At 43.8% G+C, this 24,863-nt stretch overlaps 1 protein-coding gene and 1 long non-coding RNA gene across 6 annotated transcripts; one reads left to right on the top strand and one right to left on the bottom strand.

The window, feature by feature from the left end:
- Positions 1-2,468: 2,468 nt before the first annotated feature.
- On the bottom strand, positions 2,469-10,081 carry LOC101783572. 5 transcript variants are annotated; one of them, XR_002676329.1, is made up of 11 exons: positions 9,300-10,081; positions 9,063-9,194; positions 8,813-8,976; positions 7,773-8,042; positions 7,534-7,661; positions 4,038-4,155; positions 3,683-3,763; positions 3,513-3,600; positions 3,182-3,384; positions 3,050-3,083; positions 2,469-2,734 (listed from the first exon to the last, which is right to left on the bottom strand). XR_002676329.1 is itself a non-coding variant. In XM_022824085.1 (11 exons), exons 1-10 carry the CDS (start codon positions 9,883-9,885, stop codon positions 3,084-3,086), a joined length of 1,665 nt encoding a protein of 554 aa, XP_022679820.1. In that variant the 5' UTR covers positions 9,886-10,081; the 3' UTR covers positions 2,469-2,734; positions 3,050-3,083. The 5 variants fall into 5 exon arrangements, 2 of the variants coding, with proteins under 2 accessions (XP_022679820.1, XP_022679821.1); XR_214625.4 differs by lacking the exon at positions 4,038-4,155 and adding an exon at positions 3,858-3,974 and having other exon boundaries at positions 3,050-3,115; positions 3,319-3,384; XM_022824085.1 differs by having other exon boundaries at positions 3,050-3,115; positions 3,319-3,384.
- A 3,275-nt stretch (positions 10,082-13,356) lies between these two features.
- On the top strand, positions 13,357-13,685 carry LOC111256466. The gene is made up of 2 exons (XR_002676567.1): positions 13,357-13,417; positions 13,586-13,685. It is a non-coding gene; the product is annotated as an uncharacterized LOC111256466 (long non-coding RNA).
- The last annotated feature ends 11,178 nt before the right edge of the window (positions 13,686-24,863 follow it).

The raw sequence follows: 24,863 nt of genomic DNA, 5'->3' as shown, positions 1-24,863 counted from the left end.
TGTCCTAATCTTCAGTTCAATTCAGACTATAGAATATGTCTTGGATTCTGACCGTCAATGGTAAAACCTTGATATCTACTAAACCACTCATCCAAAAATTATGAAACTTTACCATAAAATGCACAACTATATTCTCCATAAATTTATATAGCTATTTGCAGTAAAAATAACTAGGATTAACTAATCATTGTACAAGCCTCGAGTGCTAAAAATCCACTTTAGAATTTCATATCTAGACTTCTAGCAAACTGAAAATTATGCTCTATACCAATATGGAAAGCTTGATAAAAACTCTAAAATTATGGTATTCATTTAAATAACTGATTTGGCCTCTAAGGTGCCTTAAAACTGAATAAATCTGTTACTGTTCAAAAACTCATCCGAATAAGTCAGCTATCTTTAAACTGCAATATTTCTTAAACCATGTGGCAAAAAATTAATTCTACAGGTGGAAAAATTAATTCGTGTTGTACCATTGTCAAATTTGATGATGAATAGAAATTGCCAAAAGTGCCATCCTGCATAGACTAATTACAAGATCAAAGTCTAATCCTCCCACTAATCCAACAAAAAGGCTAATTGCATGCCCTAAATCTCATCCAAAAGAGGGGGAGGGACGTCCTTGGGGTCTCACCTAAGGTTTCCCCTTGAAGAGCAACGAGCCAAAGATGGGGAAAATATTGAATGTGCACATCTTCTTGATCTTCATGTTCTCCTGAGTCCATTTTCTCATTTTTCCCCCCTTTCTTTCCCCTACTTTCTCCCTGATCTTGGAGCGGCAGCAGGAAGAGGAGAGAGGATGTCTTTCTCCTATTCGTGAGAGGAAGGAAATGCGAGGGAGAGGGAGAGGGGGGCATTAGGGGGCAGTGTGGGAGAGAGGTGGGGGAAGTCACAGTAGATTATGTTTTCTATTTTTGTTCTTTGAGCCATCTCATCCATCCAAACTTTGATATACTAAAACACTATGATCTTAACTCCGAATGTAATGCATACGAGATAAAACGGAATGCCTTTGACAAGCTCTATGTATCTACAGTCCCCGATCATCCATCCGAGCTAATGTTCAAAAAGTCAACATTTTGTCTCAATTATTCAAACTCCAAATCAAACTAGAACCCTTTTACGCTTTCCAACATATACAGCGTATCTTGCTCTATTAGGCATTCTAAAGTCATGCAAACAACTAAGATTTGTAATCATAAACCATGCATTTTCTAAATTGAACGTGGAACGTTAGTCTAATTTTGGGGCGTTACATATTTTTTCCCTTTATGTACATGGGCGAGAGAGGAGGGAGAAATGAGCTAGCTCTTTGTAAAGAGATTGTTTCAAACACACAGTTTGTCCATTGCTATTCACAAACACAAGTTATGCTACTCCATGGACATTCTCCTAGTAGTGCCTTTTTGTATTTGACGGTGGAAAATAAAATTGTATGCCACTCTAAATGACATTCTACCGTTTGAATTGAAACATATCGTTTGAATCGAAACATATATCGCTGATATTGACCACTTTTTAGCTAGTAAGGATAGACAGCAAGCAGCCGATCTCGTTGTTAAATCTTGGCTATAGCGAGTGAAACTATGCATGGAGATGGTACTAGTGGCATGCTGTTGCCCGTGGCATTAGTCCTGCAAGTGTTTAGCCATCCACGCTAGTGTATGCCACCCTAAGAGTTTGTTTGATTTGGACTCTGAAAAAGCTGCCTGGTCCAGGCAACAATCTCAGGCGTTAGATTTTGGTGGCCTAAGTTAGATGGTGCTGCCTAGGCAGCGAGCTGCCTGGCAGGCCGCAACCAGGCCCTAGCACTTACAGTACCAGCAACATTGGCTTTTGCGTGGCGTCATGTCCGCTACGTGATCAAGCAACTAAAACTATGAACCATCTGATGGTTTATTGTGTCGTTGTTCAAGGGAATATGGTGTCATGTCCGCTATGTGATCAAGCAACTAAAACTATGAACCATCTGATGGTTTATTGTGTCGTTGTTCAAGGGAATATGGTTCTGTCCTGTGGAAAATTGGGCTGCAACCTCTAACTCCAGATCTGGTTTGGTCAGTTTCTCCCATTCGTGGAGCCATGCAGTCAGATGGTAGGCAAACAGCACCAACATGGCCTTAATTCTCTGATCGTCTTGATAGCTTGGGTGATTTAGAAACTGCTCTTTGATAGTTTAATGTTTCAACGACGCTGCTCTCAGTGTTTTCTTCAGCGTTGTTAACAGTTGTTAACAGAAGAGAAGACAGCTCTTCTTTGGTAGTTTGTTGTTCAGAACGGGCTCCAGGCCTCCAAGACCCTTTTAGGCTGCCTCCTTGGTTTGCTGTCATGTTCTGATCTAGTGTGTATGTATGTGTAGGGTTATTACGTACTCTTAATAAAATGACACAGCTCTTCTATGTCGTTCTAGGAAAGTAAAAATCAGTCAAAAACAACTCAACTGGTATATTAAATCGACATTGCAGGAATTAGTCTTGCAAAGGGGAGCACCCATGACACATCCCCAAGATTCAGGGCATAAACTGCATCTTCACAACAATTTCTTGTCCAGGTATAATACAGTTGAAATTCATCACTTAGTTAACAAATAGCAGCATGAGTCGACCTGATTCGCGTAATAAGTTAATCACTAGAGGATTGCATACATATATTTACATAGCTTCACAAGGATGAGTAACCATGCTTCCAGAGCGGGAGAGAACCAGTACTTTCAGAGAACATGTGAACTTTTAACCTGGAAAGAATTATAAAATATTAACTCATGCTCCATTTTCGATTGATTAAGCGTGACATAATCATAGTCCAGAAAATTTGAAGACTGATATGAAAACATGTTACTTCCATGTGCCTACTTATTACCCACATGCTAACAGTCCTCTGTTAACTACCTCATCTGTGATGGCAATGGAAATGAAACGTTAAAGAAAAGTGCATGCTGCACAGTGCAGTCATCATAAAATATAGAAATATAACCAAATATAACCAACACTCACACTCACATATAAGAGCCCATACGATTCATGATAGCAAAGAAACAAATGACCATTACCTATAGCAGGCAGCAGCTTGGGTGAGTGGCATACCTAAGCAGAACAAGCACCGATATCAACATAACCTAGACCAAAAAAAATTGCAATAATTAAAGGCAAAATACGAAGTAGGGATATGAAAGAAAACCTACCTTTCCAAATGAGATAAAAAAACAGGAACATGCCTAAAGAACCATCATTGCACAAAACACTTGCAGGACATTAACCATCGCAGCTAATCCACATTGATATCAAATATGGTATGCAAACACAATAAAATATCACTTGCCTTGATCCACTTTATCAGGTGGCACCAAGGAAGAAATTGCATTATGAGCAGTAATAGTGTAATAACCTACAGTAGAAATGTCTGTTTAGAAGAGATTGTACAGCAAAGATTTACAATTATATTAGTATATCTATATCCTCCTCGGCACCATTAACATATTTGCATGATATTAAATTTAAGGAAAGATATAGGACCTCTAACAACTTCTTCTCCCTCATCTGTTAACTTCAGTGTCATTTTTATGGTCCTTCGCTTGCGTATGCGTGTGCGAAATATGCCAAGCTGAAAAGTGAACATATTATATTAGGGTGTGAGAAACAAACATTGAGCAAATGACCCAACTAAAAAGCATAAAAGTAGTTACCTCAACATCAATTTCAGAATCATCATTATTATTTCTTCTATCAAGGTGTTGTTGAGACAAGTGCAGCAACATTATTTCCAACTGATAACAAGCAAAGGCACAAAAAACATAATGTCATAAGAACATAATTTCTTTTTACTCAATTTTATAAAAACCTATGGAACCTGTGGCACACCTCAACCAGAGAAGTAATACAGTTTCCATCCAGACTTTCAATAACATCCCCAACTCTAATTCCATTCTTTTCAGCCATTGATCCATTAACCAATAATTTACATGAGAATCAGCAACCCTATGAAAACACACATAAAAACAACATAAATAAAGTGATTACACAAAACTAAATAATATATACCTCTTGGACAATGAGACCGTCATCAATGCCACATTCGAGTAATATCCTCTCACTCTGAGCTGGATCAAGATACTGGATGGCGCAAAGCTTCAACTGGAGGTGGGGTCGAGGAATGCGCCTATACCAAACATTCATTTGCTATTTTTTTTTCCAAGAGAGGTGTAGTAACATATAGACATTTTACATGAAACATTTTGGTTGCATTTCAAATTAGGTCAAAATAGTTGGCCAAACTGTTAAATTTGAGTCAAGCTAAAAAAATTCAAATAGACCACATTCCAATTGTTTATCAAACAGATCAATAATTTTTAATGTGACCAAGACCGATTGAGTTCTCATAAAACTTATATCACCAAAAGAATCCACGTTTTGGAATATAACAGAGATTCTTGTTCGCTAGTTCAGCTAAGCCATTGCATGGGCTGGAAGGACTCTTATGGAATAGAGTACCGGTATTTTACTGGAATCCATACATAAGTCTTATAGCACAGTATTGCAAATATTATGCACAGGATTTTATTGGCCTCGTTCAATTTGAGAGCTGAACTCCTTTTCAGTCTCTGGGTCAATCATGGAGATCAGCATCATTAAGTGCAGCGGTGATGTTCACTTTAACAAATTGCTCATTGCTTCTATTGCATAAATGGCTTCAAAAACTGGGTGCAGGCCTTGCCATCATATTGACTCAGCGGCCATGACACCCTAGCTTTTCGTAAGCACAGAAAATTTGACACCGAATCATATTTCCATGCCTATTACTCTATGGAGAGATTCAAAGTTGCATAAGTGGTACAATTCCACCACTGACTGACACTGGCCTCAAGCTCTCAAGTAAACTTGAGTTTTTCTAGTTGCTGCAACCCAACTTAAAAACAAAAGCAAGGAGAATATGAAAGAAGACAAGCTGTGAATCAGGTGAAAAGAAACAAACAAGTGCCAGATATGCGCCAGCTTGCACATCATGAGCCTGTGTGTGAACACAATTGTCCAAAGAAGAGGGCACTATACCAACATTAGTTAAAATGTTAAAATGGAACTTGAACTAGAGTAATAGTCCATGTGTCTACTTGTGATGCCAATTTGTCAAGATGTATTAAAATACTACTTAGATGGACTATATGCAAGTGTTATGAACAGAAGAGGAGGCTACCGTGCCCTGTAGGGCAGTTTTGGTCACTTGCAATTTGAGAAATGAGATAAAAAAAATAGAAAAGGCTCCTTTGAATATTTCATGAATTGCAACAATCAAAGTCAGACATAAATAGTCAAAAATAAATTGCTGTTTTTGATAAGTATAAATTTAATTTCCTTTTAAATTGAAACAAATTTTCTCTGAGCTTGCAGTGGCAGTTTGAAACAGATTTACATCTGAGTTCTGCTTGTAAATTGAAATAGATTTTGCTACTTGCAATCTTTAAATTTTTCTTATTAGTTTTATCATTCTTTTTTTCTGAGCTCATATGGATTTCACGTAAACTGATATAAATTTACTCAAGTTACTACAAATCTGCTTTTTTATTAAGCCAGAGTTGCTCCTTAAATTCATAAAGAATTAAAGACCTGAATTTTACCTATAAGTCCATGCTAGCTTCTTATTACTTCCAATTGAGAATTGTGAACGCGACTGGTAAAATGGTGCACTTTACACTGATTTATAACTTGTTATTTTCTTTTGTGCGCACATGGAATTGCAATGAGTAAGTCTATTTTGTGCTAGGAACACATGAATTATCAGTCATGATGAATATCACAAATGCAGTTAGATCATTCACACATTTTCGCTTCCTACTGAAATGAAATCGGAGTTCAATCACATCTATATTGTCACTATCAAAATTGTTTCATCTTTAGATTTCAATGACTCCACAGGACAAATTAATTTGAATATTAATATCACTATCTTCCTCTCTGCATTGTTTGACTTCTGTGCTGCCCAAGAGAAAAATATGCACTTTATTTATTTTCATATCGTATTTTTCTACTTTCGAAACAATAGCTACTTGCTAATTTCTTTGCTTTTTTAAATGGGCAGATCAGGACTTAGACTACATGGAAACCCGTCTCAACAAGGGAGGATGAATAGAACTAGTGAATTACAAGGCACTTCTCTAAACCTGGGCAAGCAAAATATAATTGCTTATTGCTTATTCTTTTTGGAGGCCATGAAAATGGTCAACAGAATTCTAAATATGTTTAGATTCTGTGTAAAGGAGAATCAAAATTTCAGTGAAAAAGGTGAAGTCATGAACCTGCACAGAAAAGTAGAATGTGGGGGGACAAAGCAATTGTTGACAAGGGTACCATCTTAAAGGACAATAGTGATACCATAACCTTTTTTCATTATTGTTTTGTTTTTGAGTTTCATAGGAAAATATGCAATGCTGCTATGAGCAAATTATCCATGCTACACAGAATACAACTGCGCATGCCATAATTAAATATTCACTTATGTTGTATTTATAATGTTCATCTGGAAGCATATTGGATCTGAACTGGAGCAAATTTCTTGGATACAGTATGCAATGTTACGCATATCCAGTTTGTAAGAAAAGCAAATTTGGGACGCTTCTGATATTTACCTATGCTATATACACAATTTAGTTAAATTTGGTGTGGTCAACGGTGACTCAGAGGTGGCATAATCAATTACTAGTAGTACAGGTTTTGCGTCTTTTTCTGCATATAGCAAATAAAAAAACATGTATACAAGAATAAAAAAATATATATCAGTGTCTATATATATTTATATATATATATATACAGTCAAACCCATACATATATATATATATATATATATATATATATATATATATATATATATATATATATATAAATATATATATATATATATATTGTTTCAAGATCCCTACTGATCAAATATAAGGAACTATGTAGATTGACAATGTAAAATTCATATACTAAATTCATCATACGTTTATAATAATTAATTAACTTAATTTGAAATGCCATATTTTCATAGAAATTGTTAGAAGTGTCACGATGGACTCAGAAGTGAGCACAATCAACTAGGGACAGGATTTGCAAGTGCTTTTTTTTGCTGTGCATGCTGACAATCAAACCCACACACGGCTGTGCATTAGCTGTGTCCTAAAAATATATATTGTTTCAAGATCCCTACTGATCAAACTTCTTTAAATGTTGACCATCAATTATTAATATGTAAAGAACTAGGTAGATTGACAATGTAAAATTCATGTTACTAGATAAATGACACATACTTTCATAATATAATTAACGTTATTTGAAATGCCATATTTTCGCAGAAATTGTTAGAAGTGTCACGATGCCAATGACAACCTCAATGTAAAATATGATGAATTGTAGGCAGTTTATATGCAAAATGAGATCCCAACAAGTACATTCTAGTTCCCATGTTTCCATCACATAAAGAAATTGTATAATTCATCTTTGAACACTAAGAGACAAAAATAATGAGTGAATTTGACTTTACTATGAACAGAAAAGAAAAACTTACTCATGTTTTCTCCACAGATGAAAGCATCTGAGTATAATTGAAGTAGGTATAAATGATCCTTCAGTATCAGGCGTGGACATCCCAACAATCCCTCCATTGAAATCAACAATTGGCCCGCCAATACAACACTAGAACATTCATATAGGAATGACTTGAATTTATAAGAACAAAAACTAGGATGAAACAAAAAGAAAAATAAACAAACAATTCGAGACAAAAGAAAAGTAACAATTTTGTACCTCCAGGGCTGCACCATAAGTGTACATAAAGTGATGCCGCTCAAAAGTGCATGGATTCTGAAATTGCACCTGACCATGGTTAATCTTTAATATTGAATTCTCATCCCTTCCAAGCATGAATACCTCTTGACCACAGTTCACGTTGTCATTGAAAAAGGGCAGCTGAAGAGAAGGCTTCACTTTAGTTCTGAATAGTGCAATATTGTAGTGCTTTTGGTAGTAGCACAATTTGCCTTTTGCAGTGGTCCTGTCTGGAAAGTGAACTGTGACCTGGAACAATGATTATAGAATGTAAGACATCACATTAAGAAAATAGCATAGGGTAACGATCTTTAGGGGGAAAATATTCTGCACACTTTCTATAGAAGTCCAAGACAACCCATTAATTTAGTAGCAAGACATCCTACTCTGCATGTAAAAAGAGTCTACATATATAATTTGAGTGTGACCAACTAATGTGAACTGCAAACAAGGGTTAACATCGCAGCAACCAAATAACATAGACTCCACCAGCTACCATGTGGCTTCTATACAAATTAAACAACAGGCTAATATTTGTAAAATCAGAAATTACAGTGGGCCAACCATTGCAACAGCAGCCATGGTTCATGGTTGTTTCCGCCACATTCACCTGCAGCATGCTGGAAATCATGCCCCAGTCACCGGACGTCTCTGCCTCCTTCAAGACAGTCTAGACTGTTCATAGTTCTGTTTCGTGGAGGTTAGGAGGTCCTAGGCTAGGTTTATCAAGTATCAACATAAACAAGGTATTACATTATGGCTTAACTGTGGAAGAAGAGGACCTTCCGCCACCTACTACCTCTCCACTGGCTGTACACCATGAGCCACCACCACCTGGTCCTAAACCCTCTGCCTTGCACTTTTCCTACATATTTCTTATGCTCTAATCCTCCTCAAATAGACGGATAACAACATATACACATATGTATACAGTAACATAACATGCATGCATCAATTTTCTAATAAGTATTAGATAACTTCCAATGAATTAGGTTGTAATTTCTTCTATCATAACTAACCTCTGCATCAGGTGCATATTCATCTTTGCACAACCAGCTATCCAATGAGAGTTGTTGTGAACAAATTAGATGCGCCGATGTCAATATAATACCAGTCTCATGACTCTCATCGCTCTCATCCCAGCCAATGAAGAAGCCTGAGCATTGAGTTAATGGCTTCCCACCTGATATACATGTGCATACTTAGCATGCAACAAGCCATATAATGCACCTAAGTAAAAGAGGCAACTTAATACTAAATATTGTGTACCAATTGAAGATGAAAGCGCGAAGGCAAGATTTCTGGCAGCCTTTGCAACTGATTGCTGAGCATGACGCAACTCAACATCCACAGGACAGCTAGATATACTGTCATCAAGTGTGGGCAGTTTCATTTTGCGAGCTACAAGAATATAGAACAGGCATTGAAGACAACAACATATAACATTGTAAAGCAACATCAACACAAATCAAAAGAAGAGAGAATAAGGAGGCTTGTGTAGCAAACCTAATTTCTCTTCAAATTTCGCCTTGGCCTGACGATATGCCCTGAAGGTCTCTAAGTCGATAGGCTTGCAGATCCCCACACCATTAGAATCATGCCCATCCTGGAGGATGCGTGGCTCACAGAGGGGGGAGCTGGGAGCAGAGGAAACAGCATCCTCCTCCTCATTTGCTTGATCTTCTTCCTTCCTAAAGGTCTCTGAATAGACCTCCACAGCACTGGAATCATACCCAATAACTTCCTTGTACACAACTTCCTGGTAGATGCGTGGTTCACAGAGGGCAGAGGAGGCAGCCTCCAACTCCTCCTTTGCTTCTTCTTCTTGTGCCCTTGCAGTTGCTGCATCAGGTGGTAGCGCCGCGTCCTCGCACGTCCTAATCTTCAATCTGCAGGCCTTCTCATCATCACAGCTACCACCGGCCCTATTCCTTTTTCGCTCTTGCACGCCTCGGCGGCGCACGGAAGGGGTAGGCCCGGGTTCCTGGCACTCCGATCGCTGCTGCTGCTGCCGCTGCCGCCGCCGCCGCCGCCTGGCGCTCGACCGAGTCCTCCTGGATCCGGATACCTCTTCTACGGGGGGGAGCAGCATGCCTAGGACTCGATCGATCGGCCCGGCAGACGCGGTCGACTGGCGTGAAGACGGCAGGAGGAGGATTCGGGGGAGGTGCGGTTGGACGGCGATAGTAGCGACGGCGCCGGAGCTCGGATTTGGGGAAACAGCCGCTGGAAGGACGGGTGCGGCGGCGAGGGTTTCTTTTCTTTTCTTTTCTTCTTTTCTTTTTTAGTTTATATGAAGCTCCCGGTTAACTTCGCACCATTGAATCGGACAAGGCACGTCCACCAACAGCCGGAATTTCGGGTGGGCCGGCCGTGGGCCGATTTTCTTTTTCCCAAGGTCGGTGGCATAGGTCTGTTTGCTTGATAACGATTCCGAGTGAATTCTGAAAGAAAAAAAAATCGAGCGAACCCTTCCAAACGGTTCGATTCTAACATGCTTCAATTGGAATCGAGTCCGTGAGCAGTAGCGAGACAATGGCCCTGTTTGTATACGCTTTTCTGGAACTCGCTTATCTGAGAAGCAAGCTTATCTGGTAAGCCTGCTGCCTGGATAAGCTGCTGTCTGAATAAGCAGGGTGTTTGGCAATCCTGATTATTTAATGTCGATTGTCTGTCCTGGTTGGTAAATTGACCTGAATGCCCCTAAGGCTGATAATAGCTCATTTTTATTGTGAATCTGAGGAGAAGACAATAATTCTAATGCCTTTGGAGTTTGTTAAATTGAAATTACATTACAATAATATGAAATTCATACGATAGATCGGTCTAGTATGGAAACATCCATCATGGGTACAACAACGAATCATGAAACCATAGCGACAGCAATAGCATCACGCAATGCACCCATATCAATGTCATCTCCTAAAGCACCACCCCACCATTTGTGCTAGGTTGGGTTGAATTACCATCATCTTCCTGAAAATCCTCTTCAAAATGCACGTCATGTACGGCACTATCTCTGATGAAATTGTGAAGGGCCATACAAGCAACTATAATTTTCGACTGCTTGTTAACCGGATAACTGGGCAAATTCAAGAGAATGCGCCACTTCATCTTTAGAACTCCAAATGATCGCTCAATCACATTTCTAAGGGATGAATGTGCATGATTAAACACTTCTTTCAATCCTACCGGATGCTGACCATGCTGCCATTCGGAAACATGATACCTCTGTCCCTTGTAGGGTGCAAGAAATCCTTTTCTATTAGGATATCCAGAGTCAACAAGATAGTACTTACCTGCATGTTATATTTATATGTTATATCACAATGAGCAAATATTCCCTAAAAAATAAATTGCAACATAACTCGTCCTTACCATCAGGAGGATGTGGAAATTGATCCTTGTATGTGACAAGTGTGTCCAATAATACACGAGTATCATGGACAGAACCAGGCCAACCAGTGACAGCAAATGTGAACCGCATATCAAAGTCACAAACCGCCATGACGTTTTGTGAAGGATACCCATGCCGACCAATGTATTTCGGTTGATCAGCTAATGGCACAGTTACGGGTATATGGGTACCATCAATTGCTCCTATGCAATCTTTGAAATGAGGCCAAAACCTTGCTTCTTGTAGTTTAGGATGAATAGTAGAAAATTGCGGATCCTTACGCCTCACAATGTCAACAGCTAATCTCATGATAGATTCAAGAACCTTTTCAAATTTTCTACTCACAGTTTCTAATGAGCGATGGAAATTATTCTTGCATTGCCTAAAAGATTGAGGTGCACCACAAGCCCATAGAAACATTCCTAGTGCTTCCTTGCTACAAAATTGTCTACTTGATCTCAATCCATACTTCATAACCAAAGTGTCATGAAGGCTTAAGAAAACTGACCTCCTCATTCTGAACATGTTAAAGCACTCCACTGGATCTTGTAGTTGTAACTCAACCCACTGACTGGGCGAGGGAGTGGATGACTCCTTTCAGTTGGTGGCCGCCTGGAGCAGTTGGCGTCGATATGGTCCTAGATCTTCATTGCCACTATGTAATCATCATCAGTGTCGTCAGATTTATCAACATCCATGGTATGAACAGAATCACTGTTGCCTTCACATTCACTAGTTGCACTAGAGGTACTCATCAAAACAAATGCAAGCCTGTCAAAAAGCACTAACCAAGTCATCAGATGAATTTTTATTGTTACAACACAACTAATAGAAGGTTCATAGTCTCACACAGCATACTTAGAAAATTTAAATTATGTCTCACACAACATAAGACAAGTGAAAGATAAATGGCACACTAATGCAACACCCTAGTGCTTCTTCCTTATCTCCCAAGCCCTCCTCAGCCAATTCAACCTCCCATTTGGTGTCTTCAATGTAATGAACACATCACGGTTCTCCCTTTTTTGAAGAAGTTGTGTGGCATAGAAGTGTTCATCACTCCCCTCCTCAGCCCCATCCTTAATGACTTGCTCCAACATATTTCCAATCTCATCTCTAACGTGATCAACAACCTGTGAAGTAGCTGAATGTTTACTACTTTGAGCTTTCAACTCATATGCATCGACCAACCGCTTCATGCACTGGTCCCTAAAAGTCTTCTTCTTCTTTCCTTTAGGGGAACTAGGAGCTGGCCTTTTTGAAGCCCTCCGCTCAGAACTGGATGGGGCCTTATGTGCCTCCCTATCATTGGTGTCCTCAACATCAACAACATCATGTTCATCAACATCAACGTTTCCATCACCACTTGGAACATATGAAGTTTCATTTGTAACAATGACCGATTCAAACATGATTCGCATCTGATCCTCATATTCAAGCGGAGCTGTTCTGAACCGGATACAACCTGGCATAGCCTGTAAAATATCATCAGCATGCTATTATACTCCAACCCAAAATAAACAAACAACGTGTATGTGAACTATATCTGTAATATTGTTGTTAGTGGGCTCACCTTATTTTGTTCTTCCCACCATTCATCGTCAGCCACAATACAACCAATAACAGGATCTTTTCCCAATCCGGTTGATCTCAAGTTCAAAGTCTTCCATTGGGTATACATTTTTTTCAATATATCCCACCTATTCTTCATTTGACTCTCACCGTATGGCCTCTTGGTACGCTCATAAAACTTTCTAATAAGGTTTGCATATCCCACCGCATTCAAACATTGCTGCGGCCGATTGAAAGCAAGTACTTCTTCCACACAAATGTCATTGAAAGCTTTCGTGGCAAACGAATCCCATTTTGCCACAATCTTTGACGACTTTTCCATCTAAAATTTGATTACAGTATTGTAGAATTAAATACAAATCTACAAGCTTGTTTACTGACCATACAACCCACAATCTGTCATTTTAGTAATCCATTAAGAGGGGGCACCAATTTTACCTTGCTAGTTGTTGGCGGCCTTGCAGTCGTAGCAGCAACAGAATACTCGTCGCTAGCTTCCTGTCTAAGCTCCAAGCAGTCCTCTCTAGCAAGCTACAAGAGTTTAAAAATATAAATGAGTAAATGGCAACAGGACACTCAAGTTGCACGGTGATAACCATAGCTCACAGGATTCCAACTGTGACAGACAGTGACAGGGTCCTGGTACTGTCCTACGGTATGTTATAGAAGATATTTCAATCATGTAGCATCTGCAGAAAGATTCTATTCATTCTTCATACAACCAGCAGATAGTAAACTATCAATGTCCCATATGATATAATTATAAGTACACTGCAAAGCTTATTCTATATGGACGACACACGATGATTTTCCAATTTTGCAGGGAAGCTTCTGGAATATGAAACACCAGCCAAACTGTTGGAAGACAAGCAATCAGCCTTTGCTAAACTTGTGGCTGAGTATTGGGCTAATACCAAGCGGAATTAATAGAGAGAAATACAACAACCCACTGTCTCGCTTAGAAGAGAAAAGGGGTTGCTTGGGTGCTGAAAAAAAAAACATAATTCACATTGCCAATTTGTTTCCCAATTTAACAAAAACCTATAAAAGCACACGGGTTACAGACACAAGCAGGCCATAAATTTGATGTTGCAATTATTATGTCAGGCAACAGGCCATATAAGAGCACACAGATTTTCCCAATAAACTACAGTTCATAACTCCACGGTTTGCAAAAAGTTGATGTTGCAATTATTATGTCAGGCAACAAGCCAAATAATCATCAGCATCAGGACAACAATGGCAGAGCTTAAAAGGGCAATGGGACCGACCAATGGAGCCCTGTGTCCTCTTACAATTAGTTGGAAAAGAAATCATAATTGCCTATGTTAGATGTGCAGATGACTAATTAAAAGATGCCCACCAGCTGCCAGTACAATTGTCTGTTAGCCAAATGGGCATGTGATTGCTGGTCGGCCTGCATTCTCTGGCACAATCTCTCCAAAGAGAACCATTACTAAGATTGAAAGTAAACAACATATTTCCATGCTGCAATCATGATGTAGTTTTTAGAAATGAACTTGTATAGTGTTATGATTTCAGGCACTTGTATATATCTTCTAATAAACTCTGGAGTGTGTGTGACATTTGTTTCAGGAAATGAATAATAGAGGAGATGAAGCCTAATTGTTAGGTAGTAGAAATCATGGCTCCAAAACAAATAATTTATATAGTTATAGACCCCTGACCCGCAGGAATTCCAGTAATCTATCTGAAAGAAACTGCTCCCCTGCTGTTCTGCCTCATCAATCAAGTGTCGGCAAAATTAAAGTGATCGGGGACAAGTGACAAGGTCAGCCTTCGAATCAAGGACTGTCCAAAATGTTGAATGTACAGATGGTAACCAGCTGCTTACCGCTAACCAGAGTTGGGGGCCGAGCGCATCACGAGCCGCCGGCGGCGGGGGCCGAGCAAGGGCGGCCGGCGGCGGGATTCCAGCCCGGGCGGCGCGACCGGAGGCGGGGCCCGAGCGCGGGCGGCAGGGGCGGCCGGCGGCCGGCGGCGGGGGCCGAGCGCGGGCAGCACGGGCGTCCGGCCGCCGGATCCGAGCCCGGGCGGCGCGACCGGAGGCGGGGCCCGAGCGCGGGCGGCAGGGACGGCCGGCGGCCGGCGGCGGGGGCCGAGCGCGGCAAGCACGGGCGTCCGGCCGCCGGATCCGAGCCCGGGCGCCGCGGCCGGAGGCGGGGGCCGAGCCCTCGCAGGGGCAGCCGGCGGCGGGGGCCGAGCCCGGCGGTGGTGTGGAAGCAGCCCGAGCGGTGGCGCCGGCGACGGGATCTGGAGCGGACGGGAGTGGCGGCGGTTGCGGGAGGCTTGGCGTCGGGTGGCCGAGGGTACTGCGGAAAATTTCGGTCCGCTTGCCCCAGAAGCGTGCTCCGAGCCGCGTACGAGATAAGCGGCCTGCTAGTTCAATTCCAGATTTTCCACTAAGCGGCTTACGTGACAAGCGGAAAATAAGCGAGGCGTTTGGGTGGGTTTATCGCTTATTTTCACCAATAAGCGGGAAATAAGCGACTCCAAACAGGGCCAATAGCATTTGGATACGATTCTAGACCCATTCTAGTCATTTTAATCCAGCGAATCACCCAAACGCTCTGATTCAGATACACTTCTCCCTGACCATCGAGCAAAACAAAGTGAGCGTAGAATCGTCCGATTCGTCACTGGGGAAAAATCTCACCGATTATGAGGGGCGCACCCCTTCCATCCATTCTGCTGCCCCCGAAGGTAGGGACGAGCGGCTCCTTCCTGTCACACGTCGCCATCGCCTCTTGCGGTGAAAAATCGGCCTGCTCCTCGCCGCTTGAGGCCCGTGCGCCTGCGCGCCACCTGACGCCGCTTGGCCCCTGGCCGGCGTGGCCTCCGCCGTCTTACGCCGCCCGGGCCCGTGGCCGATACGGCCTCCACCTCCGCTGCCTGGGCCTCTGGCCGGCACGGCCTCCAACTCCACCACCTGACACGCCTCCCCCACCAGTCGTGCCCTTCTGCCTGGCGAGCCCCCTCCAGCAGCAACGAGCGGTAAGGCCGGCGCCAGCAGCCCAAGATCTACAGCGAGCAGAACCCCCGGAGGCCTCCTGTAGCACATATAATCTTCTAACAGAGAATCAGATTGCCAAACACTTTGCTTCTCTTGCCAGCAGATTATGTGGACAACAACTTTTCAAGGCAACTAAATTTTTAGAGAATCGTTACTTAGAAAAACTGAAACAAACAAGGCCCAGGCCAGGCCATCACTTTGGGGAAAATCCAGCGCATTGTGCAGGAGTTGACACTAAATTACCCGCATGATGCCACCGTATAAAACAGTGCCTTTAGGGTTTTGTTGCTCCTTTTACCTCCCCACCACACCGGTCATCAGGCGCTAGGGATGGCAACAGGGCGGGGCGGGGTCGGGTGAAGCTTCTGCGGACTCATCCCCGAAACCTGAACAGTAAACCTGCCCCGAACCCGAAACACTAATCGGGTGGAAATGTTGCCCCGACCCCGAAATCCACGTGTCCCCCAACACCACGGGCAAGGGGCGCGACCGGCGCCTGCGGCCAATGGGACGGCGGATAGGCAGCGCGAGGAGGTTGCGGCGGATGGGCAGAGAGGAAGTGGGCGGTGCGGGGAGGAGGCGACGGACGGTCGGAGAGGAAGGGTGCGGCGGACAACCGCAGAGGGACTGGTTTTGGTGTTTTAACCCGGCAACCTACCAAGGGAGTACCCAAGGTAGAGTTTTGGTTGGTGGGTGTCGCCAAAATCAGGAGCTCGATGGTGATGCAGGTACACGATTTAGACAAGTTCGGGCCGCTAGATCGCGTAATACCCTACGTCTAGTATGTGGTATGCTTGTATTGGATTGAACTTGTTTGGAGGGGGTCCTGCCCGCCCTTATATACTGGGGGAGCAGGGTTACAGGTCGGTTATTTTACAAGAGTAATAGTCGGACTCGACTACAGAGTTCTATTCCAACTAGGAAGAGTAGTTTTCTTGTCTTCGACTAGTCCCTTGGACTCCATGTAGACTACGCCGTCCTGCACCGTAGTCTCCATGTCTGATACGTCTCGGTGTACTTCTCCAGATGTGGATCCATACAACCCTTCTGGTGGGCCCATGGATGTATGCCCGACAAGCCCCCGAGTACTTCTGCAGACGTTGCTCGACTAGTTTCTAGTGCTCTTCAAGTACTTCTGTCGTGACTGAGTCTTTGAGTAATTGAGTAATGTCATCGGTTGGAAGGTACTCTAGCCTCATCTGACATTATTTTTGGAAAGTCTATATTCAAATCTTTATATGGAAGTGCGATGAAAATCGCACTCCATATGGAGTAGCCCCCGAGCCTTAGGTTGAATCGAAGAATCAGGCTGAGGGTCAATCTGCATTTGTTCCATCTTCATCTTTATCTTGAAGAAAAAGAACTTTTTGTCCGACGGGCACGGTATACGCAACCCCTGAACCGTTACATGACTAGTTCAAGGAGGTATAAGGGTCATTCAACTGTTACCGTGGCCCTTCAGCTTCTGTCTAATGGAGAAAAATTGTGATGTGTGGATAAGTTCGAAATTTCAACCTTTATGTGAAAACATCGGTCCTTAACTCTTAGTGATTCCGCCGCGGTTATAAATATAGGGGACAGTTATCCCCCCATTCACGCAGTTATTTTGCATCTGCTCTTCTTCTTCTCCAAAAAACCCTAGCTTTCCCCCCCATCGCCACCGCACTCCGCCATTGGTTCTCCAGCGCCGCCTCCCCCTCGCTCAGCCCCGGTGCACATGCGTGTGAAAAGGCTCATGAGGACCAGGATGGGGAAGAGTGCCGCCGGTGCCAAGGACGTCGAGGGTTCCCGGAAAGGATCCAGCAACGGGAAGGAACCCCAACTACCGCCGTCGAAGAATTCTCGTAAGGGTTCTGGAAATTCCGCCTCCTGCCCCTACAATTGTGCCAGCCCCCACCATATTGCCAATGCGCTTGGTGGGGAAACCTCTTTTGGTTCCCCATCGGTCGAGCAGGTGAGTACTCTGTTAATGTGTTGAGTACCTATTTGTATTAAGTAATTGATTTGTCACTTATAATTTGACTTGTGCGGAGCGTCTTCAAATGTGGACTTTGGTGCGTCAGGTACCAATTCAGTGACTGATGGTGAAGGTCACTCGGCTACGACTGATGGCTGCTCTTATGCATGATGTAATTGGCTCCCTCACGGGAGTCACGCTGCCCCAAGGCGAGACTGTTGTGCCCAGTTTGCTACCCGAGGCTACTCCTGCTGAAGATCTGCCTTCGTCCAATGTTTTGGATGCTGTACCTCTCGGAGCCACAGGATCTGAAGCCCCCGAGCTCTAGGCTACTCGAGCCCTCGAAGCTGTTGCTGCAGCTGCCAGGGCATCATGTGAGGCAGGGACTTCATCAAGTCAAGAACTAGCCGTAGTGCCTGGCAGAGAAAATTTCAGCCACGAAGGACCCGACGCAGTCCGGAGAGATCGAGGCCTTTGAGAGCCCCCTGCGACAAACCATGGATTCCATGCTGGAGATGAACCAGGGGGTTGTGGCGTGTGCCAAGGTAAGTGCTAGGCTTAATCCTTGTGCTATATTGTCTTGGCGGAAGTTATTTGGGAGTCTTCGAATACTAATTTCCTGGTAATTAGGACTTGTTTGAGAGTTCTCGTCATAACGCTCAGCTTCTTTGAGAGCATGGCGAGGCTGCGCGCTGGATTGAATTACTGGAGAATCAGCTTGCTGAGGAGTAGCAGCGGACTTCTCAGTTTCTGATGAAGTACGATGGTGTTGTGGCGTCACTCCATGTAGAAAGACGTGACTTTGAATGCGAGAGGGATCGCATCGTTGCACGCAACAAGTCTCTGTATCACCAGGTTTAGGGTAAGTACTTGTAGCCACAATATTGACTTGTCTGTGGTATGTAGTCTATCCCCTGACTTCTTATTGCCCTTTTCCACAGTTGAAGAGCCAGGAAACTTTACTTAAGAACACCATCACCGACTGGAAAATGCTTTCTGTCGACTGACGGAGGAACATGAGGAGCTCACGTGTAAGATGGAGAAGGAGGCCAAGTTGCGCCAGGATAGTAAAGTAGGCCTAATTGAGACTATGACTACTATCAAGTCGCAACAAGAACAACTCCAGAGGTGGTCGGAGGTGGCGCAACCCTTGGCGGACATGGTGGAGCCCCCTGTTGAAGGAGTAGAACCCTACCCAGTGCTGGAGAGGATCCAAGATGTGCCAGCAAAGATCACTGACTATATCAAAGGCATGGCGAAGTCTGTGTCCAAACAACTGTTGAGCTTCATCAAGTCATTCTATCCCAAGGCTAACCTCTCTCCTGTTGCTGAGGGCGTTGCTGCAGACTGCTCAGATGAGACCTTTTAGCGGTACATAGATGAGATGGAGCCCATCGTCGACGAAGTAGCCAAATTTGTCAACCTTCAGTAGTCTTAGGCTGCTTGTGAGTGTGATTGTCCTTGAACTTGTCAAACATTGTCCTCACTTGGCTGAATGAACTCAGATCTGCGAGTTGACGTTGAACTCGACTACCGAGTAGTCTTTTAGTTATTTTCCCTCGTAGTCCTTGCAATGATGGAAGTCCACACTTTGTGTCTGCATTATTGTGAGTGTACTCGAAAGGATACACGAGAGTACTATGCGCGCCCTGTCCTTTTGCCTCAGCATTATTGCGAGTGCCCTAGAGTGGGTGCATAGGAGTACTATGCACGCTTTGTCCTTTTATCTCAGCATTATTGCGAGTGTACCAGAGTGGGCGCACGGGAGTATTGTTGCCTTGTCCTTTTGCAAATAGGACGAGCCACATGTGAGTATTGATTTCGAGCGATCAGGTCTTCACGTGGGTACTGTACTCGTGCCCAGTAATTGGGCAGGCTTTGCACTATGTGGTCACGGATGCGCTGTGTAGAACTCCTTGGTTGGTAGCTGCACGTTTTGGCTATAAATAGAGCCATCCCTGCCCTTGGGAACTCATGGCTTGGGTTATAGTGATGACCGGCCTTAGGCTTCTTTTTTATAGGTGTAGCTTCCAATGTAGTGCCTGATGCCAGAAGATTTCTCGTGATGTAGTCTCGAATGCTCCTTCCTTCCACAGTCTCTCTAAGCAAGACTCAAGTACACGATGCGAGAAGATTTCTCGTAAGGAGGACATGTCGTGTACCTTCGGTCTTGTTCTGGGAGTGGGGGAGGGAGAGAGTGTTGATGCTGGATGAGAGGATGAGGGTGCTGTTGCCGGAGACCACCGTGTGCCCCGGTCTTTATCCAGGTCACCATTGAGGGGAGGAGCAGGGCACAATTGCCTAGAGCGCAGCTTTCTTGCGTGCACTTCTTTTTTCTTCATCCTCCTCAACGCTTCTTGCTCCAGGTGTTGGAGTAGTCTTCAGGCCGTCCACACACGCTATGCATGATATTGTAAAAGCCTAGGACTTCTATTGTAGTAGCTTGATAGGAAACTTGTAGTTGTTGTTGAGCATTTTGATGCTCCAACTTATCTGAATCCTGTAGCTGCAAAGCTTGTGTAAAACAAGATGTAACCTCCGACTAGAGCTGCAAAGCTTGTGTAAAACAAGATGTAAAATTTGTTATAAATAAGTAGTCCATTGAGAAGTATGAGTACTCCGGATGACTTGTTGGATCTTGCATCGCTAGTCCGTTCTTCAAACTGGTAGGTGAGTTTGCATAACTCAAGTACACTCGTGATTAAAAGTCATAGTGGGGCATTGTAGCCCGGAGAGCTCAGAGGCTCATAGAAGGCTTTTTGACATGCTTTTTTGCAAGCCGCCTAGTGAGTTGAATAACTCGTGTAGTCTTGTGATTACAAGTCATACTGGGGCATTTTAGCTCAGAGAGCGCAGAGGCTCTTAGGAGGTTTCTGACCCACTTTTTGCGAGTCGCCTGGTGAGTTGAATAACTCGAGTAGTCTTGTGACTACAAGTCATGCTGGGGCATTTTAGCCCAGAAAGCGCAGAGGCTCGTAGCTGACTAGCTTTTTACAAGCTGCGATTGAGGTAAGGATGAGTAGTCGAAATGTCGCCAAAAAATAATTGCATTCATATGCTGAAAATTCACAATGTTGGCCGGTGGCCTGTTTACATTGCCTTGCAGTCAACTGACTACGAGTAGAAATGACAGAGATGCTCGATGTTCCACGAGTTCTCGACGTCTTCGCCGGAAAGGTGTTGTTCTTGTACAATCCAGATCCTGTAACCTTGGATATGACGAACGACCCTTCCCACGGTAAATTTAGCTTGTGTAGCTCCTTGGTGTCCTGGATGCGCCTGAGGACCATATCGCCGATGCTGAAAGAACATTTTTTGACGTTGCGGTCATGGTAGCAGCGGAGTCCTTCAAGGTACATTGCAGACTGGACGAGTGCTGCACAACGGGATTCTTCTAGGCTGTCTATATGTAGACGCCTTGTTTCCTCTGCCGCTCCTTCGTCGTACTGTTCGACTGTAGGAGACTTCCACATGATATCAGCAGGGAGTATGGCTTTTGACCCGTAGACCAGAAAGTAGGATGACTGCCCCGTAGGCTTGCACAGTTGAGTACGTAGCCCCCAGAGAACGTTGGGTAGTTCCTTGAGCCACTTGCCTCCTTTGGTGTTGTCAATGTCGTGCAACCTTTTCTTGAGAGCTTCTAGTAGCATCCCGTTGGTGCACTCAACCTGGCCATTGGCCCTTGGGTGAGCAACAGAGACGTAGCAAATGTCGATCTCGCTTTTTTCACAATACTCCCAGAATTCATGATTGTTGAAATTGGAGCCCAAATCTATGATAATCCGATTTGGGAATCCATAGCATTGAACAATCTCGTTGAGGAAGTTGAGTATTCTATCTGCCTTGAGGCATGTTACAGGCTTGACTTCAATCCACTTGGTGAACTTGTCAATGGCTACTAGTACTCGATTGAATCCTCCGAGCGCTGTTGGAAGTGGGCCAATCATATCAAGCCCCCAGCATGCAAAAGGCTTGAGCTTGTAGGTAGGAACATGTTGTTGCTTGGCGAAGAACTGGCAACCCTAGCATCTGCAGACTAGTTCTTCAGTGTCTGCTAGTGCGGTAGGCCAGTAAAATGCTGCTCTAAATGATTTGCCCACTATCGTGATGATGAGACGTGGTTGCCACAGATGCCTTTGTGGATTTCTTCCAATATGTCCTTGCCATCTTCTCGAGTGACGCATTTCATGAGTACTCCTGAGGATGCGCCACTTATGTAAAGCTTGTCTCCGACTAACACATAACATTTGCTTCGTCGTAAGACTTGTTCTGTCTATGTTTTGTCTAAGAATAATTTATGCTCTTTGATGTAGTCGATAAATGGAGTTCTCTAATCCACGTCGATCATCATAACCTCCCGGTCTGGTTCTACAGGGCCGCAATCGGTGGTCGTTGATGGTGCTTGCTCCGTTATGGATGGTTTCCAAAGTTCATGGACAAAGACCCCTGGTGGGACTTGAGCCCCTGTTGAACCCATTTTGGACAAGACGTCGGTGGCAACATTGTTGTCGCGGACTACATGATGGAACTCCAGGCCGGAGAATTTGTTTTCCAGTTTGCAGACTTCTTTGCAGTATGTGTCCATGTTTTCTTTATTCTGATCCCACTCATCATCGACTTGGTTGATGACTAAGCGAGTCGCCATAGACTAATAGTCTCTTGATGCCTAGGGATACTACTAGACGTAACCCGTGCAGTAGTGCTTCGTACTCGTCTTCATTGTTGGATACCTCCCAAAAGATCAGGAGAAAATACTTGAGTTGTTTTCCGTTGGGGGATATTAAGAGTACTCCCGCGCCAGCGCCCTTGAGCTTGAGTGATCCGTCAAAGTAAATGACCCAATGCTCTTGGCGTTCTTCTGGTGTTGCCAATTGGTTTTCCCACCACTCTGCAATAAAATCAACTAGAGCTTGGGATTTGATCGCGGTTCTTGGCTTGAATTCCAGGGATAACACTCTGAGTTCAACTGCCCATTTCGAAATCCTGCCTGTAGCTCTTGATTGTGGAGAATTTTGCCTAGAGGGAATTCAGTGATAACAGAGATCTTGTGTTCCTGAAAGTAGTGCCGCAATTTTCCACAAAGTGAGTAGTATGGCGTAAAGCAGCTTCTGCACCGGTGGGTACCAAGCCTTGGAGTCTGAGAGTACTTCACTGATGAAGTAAACTAGTCTTTGAACTTTGTATACGTGGCCTGGTTCAGACCTCTAAACTATTATTGCCGTGCTCACGACATGAGTAGTTGCAGCGATGTATAGCAGCAAGTCTTCGTTCGGGGTTGGCGCTGTGAGGATTGGTGGGTTTGACAGAAAATCCTTCAACTGAATCAAAGCTTTATCCACCTCCTCGGTCCATTGGAACTTGTCTTGCCACTTGAGTGGTTTGAAGAAAGGGAGATCCCGTTCTCCAAGCCTTGAAATGAGGCTGTTGAGAGCTGCCATGCATCCTGTCAGCTTCTGTACGTCCTTGATTCCGGACGGAGCTTGCATATCAATGATGGCGGATATATTTTTTGGGGTTTGCTTCAATGCCTCTGTGGCTAATGATAAACCCAAGTAGTTTCCTAGATGGTACTCCAAAGATGCACTTCATCGGGTTGAGTTTCCACCAGAACGTTCGTAGGCTAGTAAAAGTTTCTTCCAAGTCAGCGATGAGGTTGTTTGGATTTTTGGTTTTGACTACCACGTCATCCACATACGCCTCCACGTTGCGGTGTAGTTGTTTCTCAAAGCACATCTAGATTGCGCCTTGATAGGTGGCCCCTACAATTTTCAACCCAAAGGACATTATCTTGTAACAGAAAGCTCTATAAGGGGTGATGAACGCAGTCTTGGCTTGGCCTTCTTCCTTGAGAGCTATTTGGTGGTATCCCGAGTAGCAATCCAGGAAACATAGTAGCGTGCATCCAACTATAGAGTCAACGACTTTGGTCAATCCTTGGGAGCCCGAAGGGATCCTTTGGACAGTGCTTGTTGAGGTCTATGTAGTCGAAACACATCCTCCATTCATTGTTGTTCTTCTTGCGGACTAGGACTGGGTTGACAAGCCACTAAGGATGGAAAACTTCCTTGACGAAGCCTGCTGCGAGAAATTTTGCAAACTCTTTCTTAATGGCTTCTCTTCTATCCAGGGCAAATCTTCGTAGTCGTTGTCTTTTCGGGGTAGCCTTAGGGTCTACATCCAGTGAGTGCTTGATCAGCTCCTTGGGCACACCTAGCATATCTTCTGATTTCCATGTGAAAATGTCCTGGTTGGCCCGAAGGAAGCTGATGAGTGTGCTATCCTATTTAGCATCTAGCCCTGTGCCTATCAGCTGTCGTGGAGGTATTGCCGGTCTCGAGATCAATAGATTTGAAGTCCACGTTGCTTGCCGGCTTGACCTTGGTGGCTCCCAACTTGTTTTCTGGAATTTCAAGTTCTATCGGAGAGAGTTTCTTTGAAGCGGTGAAGACATGTTGCATTGAGCTGGGTACTTGAGTAGTCGCAGCCAATTCAACAGCTTCTGTGTCGCATTCATAGGATCTTCGAAGGTCTCCACAGAGGGAAAGGATTCCTTTAGGACCTGGCATCTTTAGTAATAGGTAGACGTAGTGCGGAATAGCCATAAATTTGGCCAATGTTGGTCTTCCGAGGATGGCATGGTAAGAAGTCTCAAAATCCACCACCTTGAACCGGATGTACTCGATCCGGTAATGCTCTTTTGTCCCGAAAGTAATAGGTAAGACTACTTGTCCAAGAGGTATAGCTGTGTTGCCTGGGATGATCCCGTAGAAGGGATAGCTTGTTGGGGTGAGCATCTCTATTATGTTGAGGCCCATCTTCTTCAAGGTTTTAGCGAACAAGACGTTGAGGCCTTTGCCGCCGTCAATGAGTACCTTTGTGAGCTGAGAGCCTGCGACCACTGGATCTAGGATAAGAGGGAACCGTCCTGGTTTTGAGAAACAAGTCCACTAATCTTTTCTGGAGAAGGTGTAACACCCGTAAAATCTACCAACTCAAATCACCCACTAAAAATTGTCTTCAAAATCTTTTTACCGTTGAGCTCCCGAAAATCTAATCTTCCAGGCACTATCGCCATCCCGACACCCAAAGCCGACAACCATCCTTTTATCC

Source organism: Setaria italica, chromosome II (assembly GCF_000263155.2).
Source record: "Setaria italica strain Yugu1 chromosome II, Setaria_italica_v2.0, whole genome shotgun sequence".
Taxonomy (NCBI): Eukaryota; Viridiplantae; Streptophyta; class Magnoliopsida; order Poales; family Poaceae; genus Setaria; species Setaria italica.
The sequence above is the reverse complement of the archived record's forward strand: the minus strand, read 5'-3'. Positions and strand labels throughout refer to the sequence as shown.